This window comes from Hyperolius riggenbachi, chromosome 4, assembly GCF_040937935.1.
Source record: "Hyperolius riggenbachi isolate aHypRig1 chromosome 4, aHypRig1.pri, whole genome shotgun sequence".
Classification (NCBI taxonomy): Eukaryota; Metazoa; Chordata; class Amphibia; order Anura; family Hyperoliidae; genus Hyperolius; species Hyperolius riggenbachi.
In genome coordinates, this window is record NC_090649.1 from 369,128,441 (window position 1) to 369,144,188 (window position 15,748).

At 43.4% G+C, this 15,748-nt stretch overlaps 1 protein-coding gene across 3 annotated transcripts in view; it reads left to right on the forward strand.

The window, feature by feature from the left end:
* Window positions 1-15,748, forward strand: part of CCDC170 (coiled-coil domain containing 170) — a 139,318-nt gene that overhangs the window by 40,845 nt on the left and 82,725 nt on the right. For 2 of the 3 annotated variants that reach the window (XM_068231998.1, XM_068231997.1), the window contains exon 2: window positions 8,896-8,972. In XM_068231998.1, the coding sequence (XP_068088099.1) occupies window positions 8,938-8,972 (35 nt within the window). In that variant the 5' untranslated portion in view covers window positions 8,896-8,937. Of the gene's footprint in view, window positions 1-8,895; window positions 8,973-15,748 lie in introns of those variants that run through there. The other variant, XM_068232001.1, reaches the window with a different exon arrangement.

Sequence of the window (15,748 nt, forward strand, 5' to 3'; positions counted from 1 at the left end):
TTACTTGCATCTATTCCCCCCACTAATCACACCTTGAGACACCCATCAATCACCTCCTGTCACTACCTGTCACCCCCTAGCACACCTACCCATCAGATCAGGCCCTAATTTGCCCCGTGTGGGCTCCTGATCACTCGGCCAAACCCTCAGATCCCCCTCAGACCCCCTTCTGATCACCTCCCCAGTGCATTGAGTGCATCTATTTTCCCCTCTAATCACCCCCTGAGACACCCATCAATCACCTCCTGTCACCCCCCTAGCACTCCTATCCATCAGATCAGGCCCAATACAACCTGTCATCTAAAAGGCCACCCTGCTTATGACCGGTTCCACAAAATTCGGCCCCTCATAGACCACCTGTCATCAAAATTTGCAGATGCTTATACCCCTGAACAGTCATTTTGAGACATTTGGTTTCCAGACTACTCACGGTTTTGGGCCCGTAAAATGCCAGGGCGGTATAGGAACCCCACAAGTGACCCCATTTTAGAAAAAAGACACCCCAAGGTATTCTGTTAGGTGTATGACGAGTTCATAGAAGATTTTATTTTTTGTCAAAAGTTAGCGGAAATTGATTTTTATTGGGTTTTTTTCACAAAGTGTCATTTTTCACTAACTTGTGACTAAAAATAAAATCTTCGATGACCTCGCCATACACCTAATGGAATACCTTGGGGTGTCTTCTTTCTAAAATGGGGTCACTTGTGGGGTTCCTATACTGCCCTGGCATTTTAGGGGCCCTAAACCGTGAGGAGTAGTCTAGAAAACAAATGCCTTAAAATGACCTGTGAATAGGACGTTGGGCCCCTTAGCGCACCTAGGCTGCAAAAAAAGTGTCACACATGTGGTATCGCCGTACTCAGGAGAAGTAGTATAATGTGTTTTGGGGTGTATTTTTACACATACCCATGCTGGGTGGGAGAAATCTCTCTGTAAATGGACAATTGTGTGTAAAAAAAATCAAACAATTGTCATGTACAGAGATATTTCTACCACCCAGCATGGGTATGTGTAAAAATACACCACAAAACACATTATACTACTTCTCCTGAGTACGGCGGTACCACATGTGTGGCACTTTTTTACACCCTAAGTGCGCTAAGGGGCCCAAAGTCCAATGAGTACCTTTAGGATTTCACAGGTCATTTTGCGACATTTAGTTTCAAGACTACTCCTCGCGGTTTAGGGCCCCTAAAATGCCAGGGCAGTATAGGAACCCCACAAATGACCCCATTCTAGAAAGGAGACACCCAAAGGTATTCCGTTAGGAGTATGGTGAGTTCATAGAAGATTTTATTTTTTGTCACAAGTTAGCGGAATATGACACTTTGTGAAGAAAAACAATTCAAATCAATTTCCGCTAACTTGTGGCAAAAAATAAAATCTTCTATGAACTCACCATACTCCTAACGGAATACCTTGGGGTGTCTTCTTTGTAAAATGGGGTCATTAGTGGGGTTCCTATACTGCCCTGGCATTTTAGGGGCCCTAAACCGTGAGGAGTAGTCTTGAAACAAAAATGACCTGTGAAATCCTAAAGGTACTCATTGGACTTTGGGCCCTTTAGCGCAGTTAGGGTGCAAAAAAGTGCCACACATGTGGTATTGCCGTACTCGGGAGAAGTAGTATAATGTGTTTTGGGGTGTATTTTTACACATACCCATGCTGGGTGGGAGAAATACCTCTGTAAATGACAATCTTTTGATTTTTTTACACACAATTGTCCATTTACAGAGTTATTTCTCCCACCCAGCATGGGTATGTGTAAAAATACACCCCAAAACACATTGTACTACTTCTCCCGAGTACGGCGATACCACATGTGTGGCACTTTTTTGCACCCTAACTGCGCTAAAGGGCCCAAAGTCCAATGAGTACCTTTAGGATTTCACAGGTCATTTTGAGAAATTTCGTTTCAAGACTACTCCTCACGGTTTAGGGCCCCTTAAATGCCAGGGCAGTATAGGAACCCCACAAATGACCCCATTTTAGAAAGAAGACACCCCAAGGTATTCCGTTAGTAGTATGGCGAGTTCATAGAAGATTTTATTTTTTGTCACAAGTTAGCGGAAATTGATTTTAATTGTGTTTTTTCACAAAGTGTCATTTTCCGCTAACTTTTGACAAAAAATAAAATCTTCTATGAACTCACCATACTCCTAACGGAATACCTTGGGGTGTCTTCTTTCTAAAATGGGGTCATTTGTGGGGTTCCTATACTGCCCTGGCATTTTAGGGGCCCTAAACCGTGAGGAGTAGTCTTGAAACGAAATTTCTCAAAATGACCTGTAAAATCCTAAAGGTACTCATTGGACTTTGGGCCCTTTAGCGCAGTTAGGGTGCAAAAAAGTGCCACACATATGGTATCGCCGTACTCAGGAGAAGTAGTATAATGTGTTTTGTGGTGTATTTTTACACATACCCATGCTGAGTGGGAGAAAGATCTCTGTAAATGGACAATTGTGTGTAAAAAAAATAACAAATTGTCATTTACAGAGATATTTCTCCCACCCAGCATGGGTATGTGTAAAAATACACCCCAAAACACATTATACTACTTCTCCTGAGTACGGCAATACCACATGTGTGGCACTTTTTTGCAGCCTAACTGCGCTAAGGGGTCCAAAGTCCAATGAGCACCTTTAGGCTTTACAGGGGTGCTTACAATTTAGCACCCCCAAAATGTCAGGACAGTAAACACACTCCACAAATGACCCCATTTTGGAAAGTAGACCCTTCAAGGTATTCAGAGAGGGGCATGGTGAGTCCGTGGCAGATTTCATTTTTTTTTGTCGCAAGTTAGAAGAAATGGAAACTTTTTTTTTTTTTTTTTTCCTCACAAAGTGTCATTTTCCGCTTACTTGTGACACAAAATAATATCTTCTATGAACTCACTATGCCTCTCAGTGAATACTTTGGGATGTCTTCTTTCCAAAATGGGGTCATTTGGGGGGTATTTATACTATCCTGGAATTCTAGCCCCTCATGAAACATGACAGGGGGTCAGAAAAGTCAGAGATGCTTGAAAATGGGAAAATTCACTTTTTGCACCATAGTTTGTAAACGCTATAACTTTTACCCAAAGCAATAAATATACACTGAATGGGGTTTTTTTTAATCAAAAACATGTTTGTCCACATTTTTCGCGCTGCATGTATACAGAAATTTTACTTTATTTGAAAAATGTCAGCACAGAAAGTTAAAAAAATCATTTTTTTGCCAAAATTCATGTCTTTTTTGATGAATATAATAAAAAGTAAAAATCGCAGGAGCAATCAAATAGCACCAAAAGAAAGCTTTATTAGTGACAAGAAAAGAAGCCAAAATTCATTTAGGTGGTAGGTTGTATGAGCGAGCAATAAACCGTGAAAGCTGCAGTGGTCTGAATGGAAAAAAAGTGGCCGGTCCTTAAGGGGTAGAAAGACTGTGGTCCTCAAGTGGTTAAAATAACACTAAATAAGTGCATAAGCAAAGTAACCACAGCAATTATTAACCACACCACAACCTATACTTTATTATCATACTAGACCTAAGAACCGTTACAATAATGGGTGCTAGGCCTCTGAACTCACAACCCTCTATCCCCTCTCGCCACTGCCACATCGCCTGGAAGGCCAGTGTGATGCGCATGGGCGCGACATATACCCATGCGCCGGCGCACCGTGTGCACAAGCCCGTGGCCCTGTCCGCGGTAGATCAAAAGCGCAGATGCAGGGACACGGATTTAGGACACGGTATAGGATTTTTTTGGAGGAATGTTCAGCAATTAGGCCAGCTTTACACTGTTGTGGAGATGTAAGTTCCACTTGCATCAGAATGTCTTACATTAAGCTCAGTGCCTATTTGATGTTAAACAAACACATCTTTAAGACTTCACATACAATTTAGTGCTTTTGCCCAAAATGCTGTATATTTCTCATTGGCTCTACAACTGTAAAACTGAACAGAAAACAAATAGATTATTATTGTATTTAGTGTATTGCTGTGTTAAGCTTTTCCCTCCAGGCTTAAAGTCAGCTGTTAAATGCACGGGAGAGCTGGTGGCCTTTGTGTGAATTACAAAAGCCAAGACTGCCTCATTAAATTAACTTCCACTGAATTTTTAGCATGTGAATGGCCTAGGTAACAGCAGCTTTATGCTCACCTTGACTTAATCAGAATGTCATGATTATTTTCATTACAGGAAACATACATTTAGGAGAATATGGAAGGTGTCAAGATGTCATGTCCTGCCTACTTTTAAAAATACCTCTTGCCTAACTGTCCAGGATATAATGCTTTCTGAGTCTCTGATCCATGAACGCAAAGACTCAGAGGCCCATATGCAATTAACTTTTTCACCTGGGTTTTATCCTACGTGATATTTCACATATTATCAATAAAATGCCTTTTAAGCCACCAGCAATCCAGAAAATTCTCTGAATAATTTTGTTGCCCGGTAGCCCTACTGGTCTATTTGGCTGAAGTAGTGTCTGAATCACACCAGAAACCAACATGCAGAGAATCTTGTCAGATCTGACAATGTCAGAAACACCTGATATGCTGCATGCTTGTTCAGGGTCTATGGCTGAAAGTATTAGAGGCAGAGGACCAGCAGGGTAACCAGGCAATTGGTATTGTTTAAAAGGATAATAAACACAACAGACTCCATATCCCTCTGCTTGCTGTTGTCCTTTAAAGAGAATATGAAAATTATCTCCTAGGAAAAAAAATAAGAGAAAAGGTGAATTGGATCCGGCCTAGAGTGTATAAATGATGAAATAAAAGGCAAAAGCTATGCACACATACTGCATTAAAATCTAGAGTTAATTCAGCGTGTTTACAGTAGCCATCCATCTCAAAGAGCTGGCATGCTGGACAGGGGCGTAACTAGACTTAATAGCCCTCCCCCCTGCAAAAATTATAGCATGGGGCCGCCTTTGTCCCCAAATCCCATGTCATTGAGAGACGACAAATAGCAGCAGAGAGTGTTCTGCTGTGAAGCAGCCTCTGGAAGCAGGAAATAAAATTACACATGCTCCTGCACACGGTGTTTGTGAGTGAATGGGGAGGTTTCTTTGCTAATTTGCTGCACTTGTGGTTGGGAAGAGGGAGGTGGAGGGGCCCCCAAAGCCTCTGGGTCCCTCTGCGATGGCAGGGGTGATTGTTACGCCCATGATGCTGGATCTGGTAGCATATATAGATGTCATGTGTTGGCATTACAGCTATGATTTAGGATAAGTATGTTTCTTAAACATGTTAGCTGGAAACGAGGTTGGTTCTGTAATATACTAGAGTTTATCATTTAGCCAATTCTGCAGATCTGTACCTTTTTATGTTCTGGTTGGTTTTGGGCACCCTGTATAATCTCCTAGGATGTTGCTGCTTTGCTACTTCCTCCTCCAACTCCTCCTCCTCATCATCATAATCATCATCATCATCACACTTATGGGCTATGCCTTCACTAATGTATGCATCAAATGTATGCATCAAACACCTTGTCATCTACCATCATCTCCTCCTCCTCCTGAACGCATTTAGAAAGCTATTAGAGGTGCACTACCACTCTTACATGCCTGTGGAGACAACTGTAAAGTTAGCTTGTTGTGACAAGCCATCTTGTGGGATTACAAGTAGAGATGGCCCAAACGGTTCGCCAGCGAACGGTTCCAGGCGAACTTTGGGTGGTTCGCCTTCGCAGTGAACCAGGAACTTTTTTTCTAAAAAGTTCGGTTCGCCCATATACTTTAATGCCCGCCGACTTTAGCGGTTAATAGCAAAGTCCCCTTACATAGTAAAAACACCAAATTTGCAGGGTATGTAGAGGAAGGCAGTGACTAAAAGAGGAACATTTTTTTACAAAAAGACCTTATACTTTTTGAGAAAATCGATATTATAGTTTCAAAGAAAAAAGCAGATTCATTAAAAAAAGAACCAATTCATTAAAAATAACCGGATGATTCATGAACCGTTAGTATAGCTTAGAATGCGTCCTGTGCAGGACGTATAGCTGCCGGATCCCGCTGTCTCTCCCCACCTGCCTTCACCTGTCAACCTCACCTAGGCTGGCACCCGGTGCCCCCATGGGTGCACCGGGTGCCAGCCTAGGTGAGGGTGACAGGTGAAGGCAGGTGTATAGAGACAGCGGGAGCCGGCAGCTATGCGTCCCAAAGGACGCATTTTTTGCTATGTGGGGGGCGTCGGAGATCTTCAATCAACTTCTTAGAAGATCGCAAGATAAGAGGATACTGCATTCGTTGGATCGTTTACTGAGGATATTGGCGTGGGAATTTTTTTTAAAGGTACAGGTAAGTATTTATGGTTATTTTAGAATAATAAAATACTTTTCTCGTGGTTGTGTTTTTATTTCATTTAACCCTTTGTGGAAATGGGTAAGGGGTACTTTGTACCCCTATACTCATTTCTCCTGGGAGGGGGGTGGGCATCTGGGGTCCCCTTCTTAAAGGGGACTCCTAGATGCTACCATGAACCCCTCCAGGGAGTCGCCCCCACCTCCTCCTGGGGCACCGGAGGTGGGGAAGAGCCCCTTGTCCATGGATTGGACGCCCCTCCCCCCGGAGCCCCCCATACCATGGACCATGCGGGCTGGTATAGCTCAGGGTGCGAAGCCACAGTCGGCCTGGGCTCCGCATTCTGGCTATTCCAGCCTGCATGGGGGAGAAAGGGTTACAGAGGCTCGGGAGGAGAAACCCCACGCCATTTTTTTTCAGATTTCCCACACTCAGCACATAAAAATAATATATATATATTTTTTTTAAAAGGACTTCCGAGGCCACAAATGTGAAAAAAGTTAAATACCTTTTCATAATCCAGATCCATGGAGGATGCCATCCGCGCCCTCCCGTTCATTCCGCCATGGCTCCTGCAGTAATACCGGCCCCAGTCGGGTCCCAACCCCTCCGAACGGGTCGGGTTATTATTATTATTTATTAGATTTATATAGCGCCAACATATTACGCAGCGCTGTACAATAAATAGGATTACAGACAATGATAACAGGGTTGACAGAACAATACAGGTAACAGACCATAGATACAACAATACAGGTAATAGCAATAAGATACGCAACACAATGCAGATAATAGTACAATGCCAGATCATAAACTGGAATGGTAGTGGTAAAAAATTACCAGTTCCAAATTCTGGGTAAAGTGCACACTGTCAAGTATGATACACAAGGGAAGAGGGCCCTGCCAAAGGCTTACAATCTAGAGGGAGGGTTCTCATTCCCCCCTCAATTTCGCCGCCACAGATTGCCGCGGCTGCGCAGTCCGCATAGACGCGATTGCGGCTGCGCAGCTTTAGGGCCTCCTCCCTGTCATCAATATGCGTGCATACATCGGATGCATCAGGAGGAGGAAGTCCTTTAAAAAAAAAAAATATTTTTTTTATTATTTTTATGTGCTGAGTGTGGGAAATCTGAAAAAAAAATTACGTGGGGTCCCCTCTCCCGAGCCTCTGTAACCCCTTCTCCCCCATGCAGGCTGGAATAGCCAGAGTGCGGAACCCCGGTCGACTGTGGCTTCGCACCCTGAGCTATACCAGCCCGCATGGTCCATGGTACGGGGGGCTCCGGGGGCTCCAATCCATGGACAATGGGGTCTTCCCCACCTCCGGTGCCCCAGGAGGAGGTGGGGAGATGACCTAGGAAGCCAGCCTATGTGAGGGTGAAGGCAGGTGGGGAGAGACAGCGGGAGCCGGCAGCTATACGTCCTGCACAGGACGCATTCTAAGCTATACTAATGGCTCATGAATCATCCGGTTCTTTTTAATGAATCGTTTTTTTTTTTTAATGAATCGACTCTTTTTTCTTATTTGATTTTCTCAAAAAGTATAAGGTCTTTTTGAAAAAAAAAGTCATCATGGTTCGCATTTGAACGCAAGAAAAACGCATGCGTTTTTCACCTTGAGTTTCTTTGAATTTATACGCGTTCCACAAATGCTAACAGTCTGAACAGGGCCTTAGTTTTGTAACAATGGTGACACAAAGTGGTTACATGAAAAAATAACACTATCCTTTTCGAACTGTATAAACCTCGCGGCCTCAAAGTCTCAAACTCGCGGCCTGCGGGCCATTTGCGGCCCTCTAAACAACATTTTGTGGCCCTCGCCGGCAAAAGCTTCCTTATAGTTCGCTTCAGTGCTCCCAAGTAATCCGCCGCATCCCCACCGCTAAATGAGGGCTGCAGAACCCCTAAATCGCCCAGGGGGCAATCCGCCGGCATTTCCTGGAAGGAGCAGAGCTTTCAGCTTCAGCTCTGCCCCTCCTGACGTCAATCGCCGCACGGATCGCCGCCTCTCCCCGCCCCTCTCTGTGAAGGAAAAGTGAGAGGGGCGGGCAGAGGCGGCGATGCGCCGCGATTGTGAAATTCCTTATGCGGCCCAGTCTCATCCTGACTTTGCCTCCTGCGGCCCACAGGTAAATTGAGTTTGAGTCCCCTGGTATAAACTGTGTAACAAACACACACACACTATTTTCAATCATTTTTTTTTTTAGGGGGGAGGAATAGTGTTACAAAGTGGTTGTGACACTGCAAAGGAATAACAATTCCCATTTAAAACCGTGTAACCTGTGTCATTTAGGTTATGAACACTAAGTTGAATAATTTAAAGTAATGATTTTTATTTTTTAACAATGATGTTGACCCAATGTGGTTGAGGCTAACAGTGAATCAATAAAGATATAACTTTATAACTACAAATATTAACACACTCTCCCCAGTGTGTTTATAAAAAGCCATGTTTACTTATCATCATCATGCCATATTTTTAATTATTTTATAAAGAAAGCCATTGTTATCAATGTTTCTATAAAATTGTACTTGATAGGTTTTTATATTTCTAAAAAATCCCTTTTTAATTTTTACATCTAATTACATCACATTTTATCATTAGGAACTAGAACATGTTAACCCCTATAGAAGACATGTGGCACTAATGGATGATACTGTGGAAAGAAAGAAAGGAAAGAGGTATGACATACAATACTGCAGTACAGTGTTCTCTATAAGGCTGCATTGTTACCCAGAGCACTAGCACAGTAAATACGAGTCTATAGGCTCTTGCTTAGAGACATCATGATTACAAGGATATCTGTTACCAAGAGCTCCACACATCACACATACATCAGTCAATCCACAATTACTGCCAGCATTGCTGCTGCTCAATCCGTATCTGTGTTACTTACAGCTATCTCTTCCACCCTTTTGTGCCACACAATTTTATCCTTTATGCACTTACATCCAAAGGTGAAGGCGGTTAATTAATACTTTTTCTGCATTTTGGATGTTGCCTGATAGGTTAGTCTGTTTCCTGGAAAACCTATTACTGCTGCATCCTGGTATGGAATATCATAAATATGATTATTTGCTTTATAAAGAACAAGTAGCATGCTGAACAGGACAATGGAAGTAACCACTTCAGGTGTTGAATTATTAGTATTAATTCTTGCTGGGGAGATATATTTTATAATTAACTGTTCCAGTCCACCATTACACATAGCAGGTCCACAGTGCGCCAGGTTGAGAATGTAGACAGTTGTAGACAGTTACAGCGGATATGATATTGTGTCCATCCCCTTCCATTTTGATATCTGTTTGTGTCCATCAGACAGCAAAGGAGACCATAGCGGACAATGCATGTCTGCTTTTCATACAGTGTCCTGAAAAGCTGTGTAGAATGAGACTTGGGGCCTGATTTACAAAGCGGTGCTAACAGCACACTGGTGAAAAGCCCTTTATCACACCTAAACTCAGTTTAGGCATGATAAGTTTAGGTGTGATAAGTTTAGGAGTGATACGTTTAAGAACCAACTGGGTTAGCACCGCAGTGCACAGTTGATCAAAAGTTTTGCGCTAGCAAAGTCTGGTGCACTCCGCATGGAGTTTAATGGCGCTGCTTTGCGTGCGGGACTTTATGCGCGATCTAAACTTATCATGCCTAAACTTATCACGCCTAAACTTATCACACCTAAACTGGCTAAACTTATCACGCCTAAACTTATCACGCCTAAACTGGCTTTTCACCAGTGTGGTGCAATGGTTATCACGCCTAAAGTCTCTAACTGGGTTAGCAACGCTTTGTGGATCGAGCCCTTTGCATTCTGCTATGCAATGGATACGTTTGAAACATTTACCATATTTTTCGGAATATAAGACGCACTTTTTCTCCCCCAAATTTTGGGAAGAAAGGTGGGTGCGTCTTATATTCTAAAGATACCAAAAAAATCAATGCAGAGTGCGCAGGGAAGCTGAACCGCCGCTATACATTACCTGATCCTGCAGCCGCGATCCTCCCCCCAGCGGTCGGCAATCCTCTTCAGCATCCTCCTTTCATCCTGGGTCCCGCAGCGCGATCCTCTTCAGTGGCAGCGGTAGGCAGGGACACCGGCCGCCTACCGCTGTGCAGAGCCGCCAGGGTCCGCTGGGCCATCTCCATAAACACTGCCGGGGTCCGCAGGGCCGTCTGCATAATAGCCGCTGGAGTCCGCTGGGTCATCTGCATAATAGCCGCTGGAGTTTGCTGGGTCGCCGCCTCCATACACGCAGTTCTCTGTACTAGCCGCGCACGTGCGCCAGGGGTCATGCATGACCCCTGGTGCACGTGCGCGGCTAGTACAGAGAACTGCGTGTATGGAGGCGGCGACCCAGCGAACTCCAGCGGCTATTATGCAGATGACCCAGCGGACTCCAGCGGCGATTATGCAGACGGCGCAGCGGACCCCGGCAGTGTTTATGGAGATGGCCCAGCGGACCCCGGCGGCTCTGCACAGCGGTAGGCGGCCGGTGTCCCTGCCTACCGCTGCCACTGAAGAGGATCGCGCTGCGGGACCCAGGATGAAAGGAGGATGCTGAAGAGGATCGCTGACAGCCGGTGTGAGGATCGCGGCTGCAGGATCAGGTAATGTATGAAAGTGTATTGTAGTGTAGTGTAGTTAATTGGAGTGTATTTTAATGTAGTGCAGTTAATTGGAGTGTAGTTTAGTGTAGTTAATTGTAGTTTAGTGCAGTGTAGTTTAGTGCAGTGAAGTTTAGTTTAAGTGTAGTGTAGTGTAGTGTAGTGTATTGCTGTATAGTGTATTGTAGTGTAACTGGTGGGGAAATAGGGCATAGTGTAGTGTAACTGGGCAGTGTAGTGTAGATAGAGTAGCTTAGAAATTTTTTTGGGGGGATAAATGTCCATAAGACGCCCCTGCAGTATAGACGCACATAGGTTTAGTTTTTTGGTTTTTTTTCCTGATTTTTGCTCTCTAAACCTAGGTGCGTCTTATATGCCAGAGCGTCTTATATTCCGAAAAATACGGTATGTCTGAAAGAATCCTATAGGTCTCCGTTGCAAAAGCGCACCCAAGTCTCCTGTGCTGGATTCACTGTGTTCGATTCCAAGACTTTTTCCTGTCAGAATCCAACTTCTGAGAGCAGCGAGAGATAAAATACATGAACTATTGACCTTTGTCTAACCCAGGGACACTTATTAGGCTGGCACTGAGCAGAGGCAACAACACATTCAATCTAGTTTGTAAATGTGTAAATATAAAATAGAACCATGGGATATCTAAAAAAGTCATTTTTTGGAGTTGGAGCATAAATACAATTGTTTATCTCATCAGTTTATTTTCATCTTGGGTTCACTTTAAAGGACAACTGAAGTGAGAGGTATATGAAGGCTGCCATTTATATTTCCTTTTAAATAATACCAGTTGACTGGCAGTCCTGCTGATCTATTTAGCTGCAGTAGAGTTTGAATAACACCAGAAGCAAGCATGCAGCTAATCTTGTCACATCTGCCAATAATGTCAGAAACACCTGATCTGCTGTATGCTTGCTCAGGGGTCTACGGCTGAAAGGATTAGAGGAAGAGGATCAGCAGGGCTGCCAGGCAACTGGTATTGTTTAAAAGGAAATAAATATGGCAGCCTCCATCTACCTCTTACTTAAGTTGCCCTTTAACTGCATCACATTACATTTTCATGCAGAAAAAGTGAATGAATATGGATAAATGCAAACAAGTCCCTAGTAGAGTACCAAGTAAGTGTCTAGGTTACATAAAACATAAAATCACCTGCTAGCAGGTGCATGACATGTATTGGATGGGTGGTTTTTAAGGCACTAGATTCTTTTTAGCAGACTTAGCATCATGACACAGCAACATGCCACAACTTCCATATGCTTATGGTGGATGTTCCACACCAAGCACACAAACACGTAGCTAACATCTTCTTCCTATTCCATTTGACTTTCTTCCTCATCTTCTCCTGTGCTACATCTATGACTAATGATCTCCCAATCATGGCATAAGTAATGTGTCAGCAGCCAGAAGGATGAGAATAAGAAAATGCCGTGGCAAGTCTGGAGGAGAAAGAGAATACGTGCCAAGTGGGGGTTGATGGTCAACAAAGGTAGAAAAATTGTCTGTGAGAAGATAAGAAATGAGGGTAACAAAAGAATCAGCATGTGTGTCAAGGTAAAAGAGAGTAAAGAGAAAAAGGGGACCTGAAAGTAGCAGAAGTGTCCAAGTAGGGAATCATTTTGATTACTGTATCCAAGTAGGGAGACTGTCTGTTTTTTTTCACCCTACCCTACTTCTCTGTCCCACCCAGGGCCGGTCCTAGACATTTTTGCTGCCTGAAACAAACTTGTGAGGATGCGCCTTCCCCCATTTTGGAATGATCGCACAGCACCTGACAATTTACTCTGCTTCATTTAATGTTCTTAGTCAGCAAGGGATCATATGCAACAAATTGAGATATGCTGCAGCTCAACACAATAACACACTTGCTGTCAGGCTGCGAGTCTGTGACACACTGGCTGGCTGGCTGGCTGCAAGTCTGTGATAAACAAACTGCTTACCCTCAGCCAGTCGGCCATCCTCCATTCCTCCTCTGTCAGGACAGCAGTGCCACCTCCTTCCTTCTGCTGTGCAAGTCAAATCAAACACTGCTGCTCTCCTGCCTCCCCCCTCCCTCACTCACTGTCAGACTCCTCACACAGCACAACAAGCTGCTTTTACCCAGTGAGGACCTCTTCACCTCGCTTGCTCTCCTCTTGCTTCTCCTCCTACTCTGACTGCATGCTGTAAGTGTAAACGCACAGTACAAACATGCCGCTCGTGTAATCTCAGCTCCTGATACACGTATTTCACCTTGCTTCACAAGAGAACAGGCCCTGGTCCCACCCACCCCTTTTAAGTGTTCCCCTCATCTGTTCTACTACCACCTCTGTCTGCACCCACACTGTGTTTGTCCTCACCATAATTTGTTCTATAAACCCATTTTGTGTTCTCACCCTTATTTGTTCAATCACACCCACTTTGTGCATCCCCTCATTATTATCACCTACTTTAACTATCCACATTACCTGCTTCTTCCCATCTGTCCTACCATATTCCTCTTTCTGCATTCTTCACCTACTCACACTGCCTGCTTCTTTCTTTTCATAATTTAACCACCATGTTCTTCTCTGTACCTACACTACCCCTCACTGGACAATGTGCTACCCCAACCTATGCACATTTTTTATTCTTACTACTATGTGTTTCCTTTTCACCTTGTTAATCAGTATGGTTCAGGCACTATTGTGCACAAAAGGGTTAGTTAGTTAGTTAGTTAGTTAGTTAGTTAGTTAGTTAGTTAGTTAGTTCAAAACATTTACTGTTGGTGAGATTTGAGGACTTGTTTTGAGACAATTGCTTGGACAAAGGAGGTGTCTCATTTCCTTTTCAATGTTTCCAAATAGTTCTAATTTCTTATTTCTAAAACTTTTTCCTTACTTTTAAAACACATATGGTCCTTCCAATATACTGGATATAATATACTGCTCCCGGTTTTCCATGATTCGTTCTATGTAATAAAGAGTGTGTTGCTTGCATAAGATCTATATGTGTTTATGTGATCAGTTTACTGTTACTAATAGACTTTAGAACAAACACAGTCCTTGAACTTAATGAAATCCTACAGTAACTTCATGTACAAATTACCACTTGATTCTGCAGCGGTGCCCCACTTTGTAAGATGCATGGTACGGGCATTAGAAGGCTCACCAGCGATTCACATTTTTAAGCACCATAAAATATAATATTTATATTTTTTCAAGTAAGCTATGCAGCTGCGCTGTGGTTAATAGAAAGGTGGGCATGCAACTTCATGGACATAATGAATATTGACATTAATGTTACAAGCCCCACCCCTACATCTAGCACAGAGAACCAGTATAGGCACAAAACAGCCAGATCTTCGTTAGTTGGGAGGAAGGTGCTATTGGGGAAGATAAAAGTTGCTCCTTCAAGATCTTAACTACTTCTGAACCCTGCTACACATATCTACACCCCTGTATACTTCACCAGTGGATCAGGGGTGTAGATATGCGTGTTGTTTTCTTACCGCTGCTGTGCGCGATCGTCGCGTCTCTCATGTTCGCCTTTGGAATCTTGCCATTCCGTGATCGGTGAATGGGTAACAGCTGTTGCCAAATCTGATCACCGTGTCTGTGATATAATAGAAGGATAAAATGTGTGGGTTTTTATTTACAATAACACATTTTATTTTTAAACTATAATGGCAAAAAGCTGAGAAGTGATGATTTAAAAACATTTTTTTTTCTTCTTCTTTCCTGCATATAAATGCAGGGAAATGTAAAATGCATATAAAATAACATAATTCTTATCAAAAAGTCCTGCCAAAGGAAATCCTAGTTTGTCCCACAAAAAAATAATATATAGATCATTTCAGTATGATAACTAGCAATAAAGTTATTGAATGAATGGTAGGAGCGTGATGTGAAAATTGCTCTGGTTTTCTAGGGGAAAAACACTGTGATCCTGAAGTGGTTAAAAAAGTTCTTCCCATATAGACAGTACTAGACATTCTTTTTTGCTGTTCTTTTGAGCAAAAAGGTAACTCCAATTAGTTTTTTAAGTGCACTTTTTATTTAAAGAGAACCCGAGGTGGGTTTGAAGAATATTATCTGCATACAGAGGCTGGATCTGCCTATACAGCCCAGCCTCTGTTGCTATCCCAAACCCCCCTAAGGTCCCCCTGCACTATGCAATCCCTCATAAATCACAGCCACGCTGCTGACAAACAGCTTGTCAGAGCTGGCTGTGTTTATCTCTATAATGTCAGTCTGCTGCTCTCCCCGCCTCCTGCAGAACTCCAGTCCTCGCCTGCATCCCTTCCCTCCCTGCTGATTGGAGGGAAGGGACGGGGGCAGGGACCGGGGCTTTGCAGGAGGCGGGGGAGCAGCTGAGACTGACACTACAGATGTAAACAGAGCCTCACAGCACGGCTGTGATTTATGAGGGATTGCAGAGTGCAGGGTGACCTTAGTGGGGTTTGGGATAGCAACAGAGGCTGGGCTGTATAGGCAGATCCAGCCTCTGTATGCAGATAACATTCTTTAAACACACCTCGGGTTCTCTTTTATTTAAGGCAGCACATCAACATTCAAGCAGAAAATATAATGTAGTCCCTACAGGTTGCTCAATTAGTTAGATTATTTGAGTAAATGCTCTTGCCACCTTGCTGGACATCCAGGTACCATCAGTATATAGCCACAGGCAAAGGAAGAAGCAACGTAGTTACAAGAAGCGGATGAAGGGTCAGTAGGGAACAATGAAACTATTTGCGGTTATGGTGCAGGTATATTTCCTATCAGACAATATAGTATTAGGCATGGCATTGGTCTCTTAACTTCCCTCCATATTTACACTTTAGGAAAAAGGTACACAAGCATTGCAGTGAAGGAATTACTGG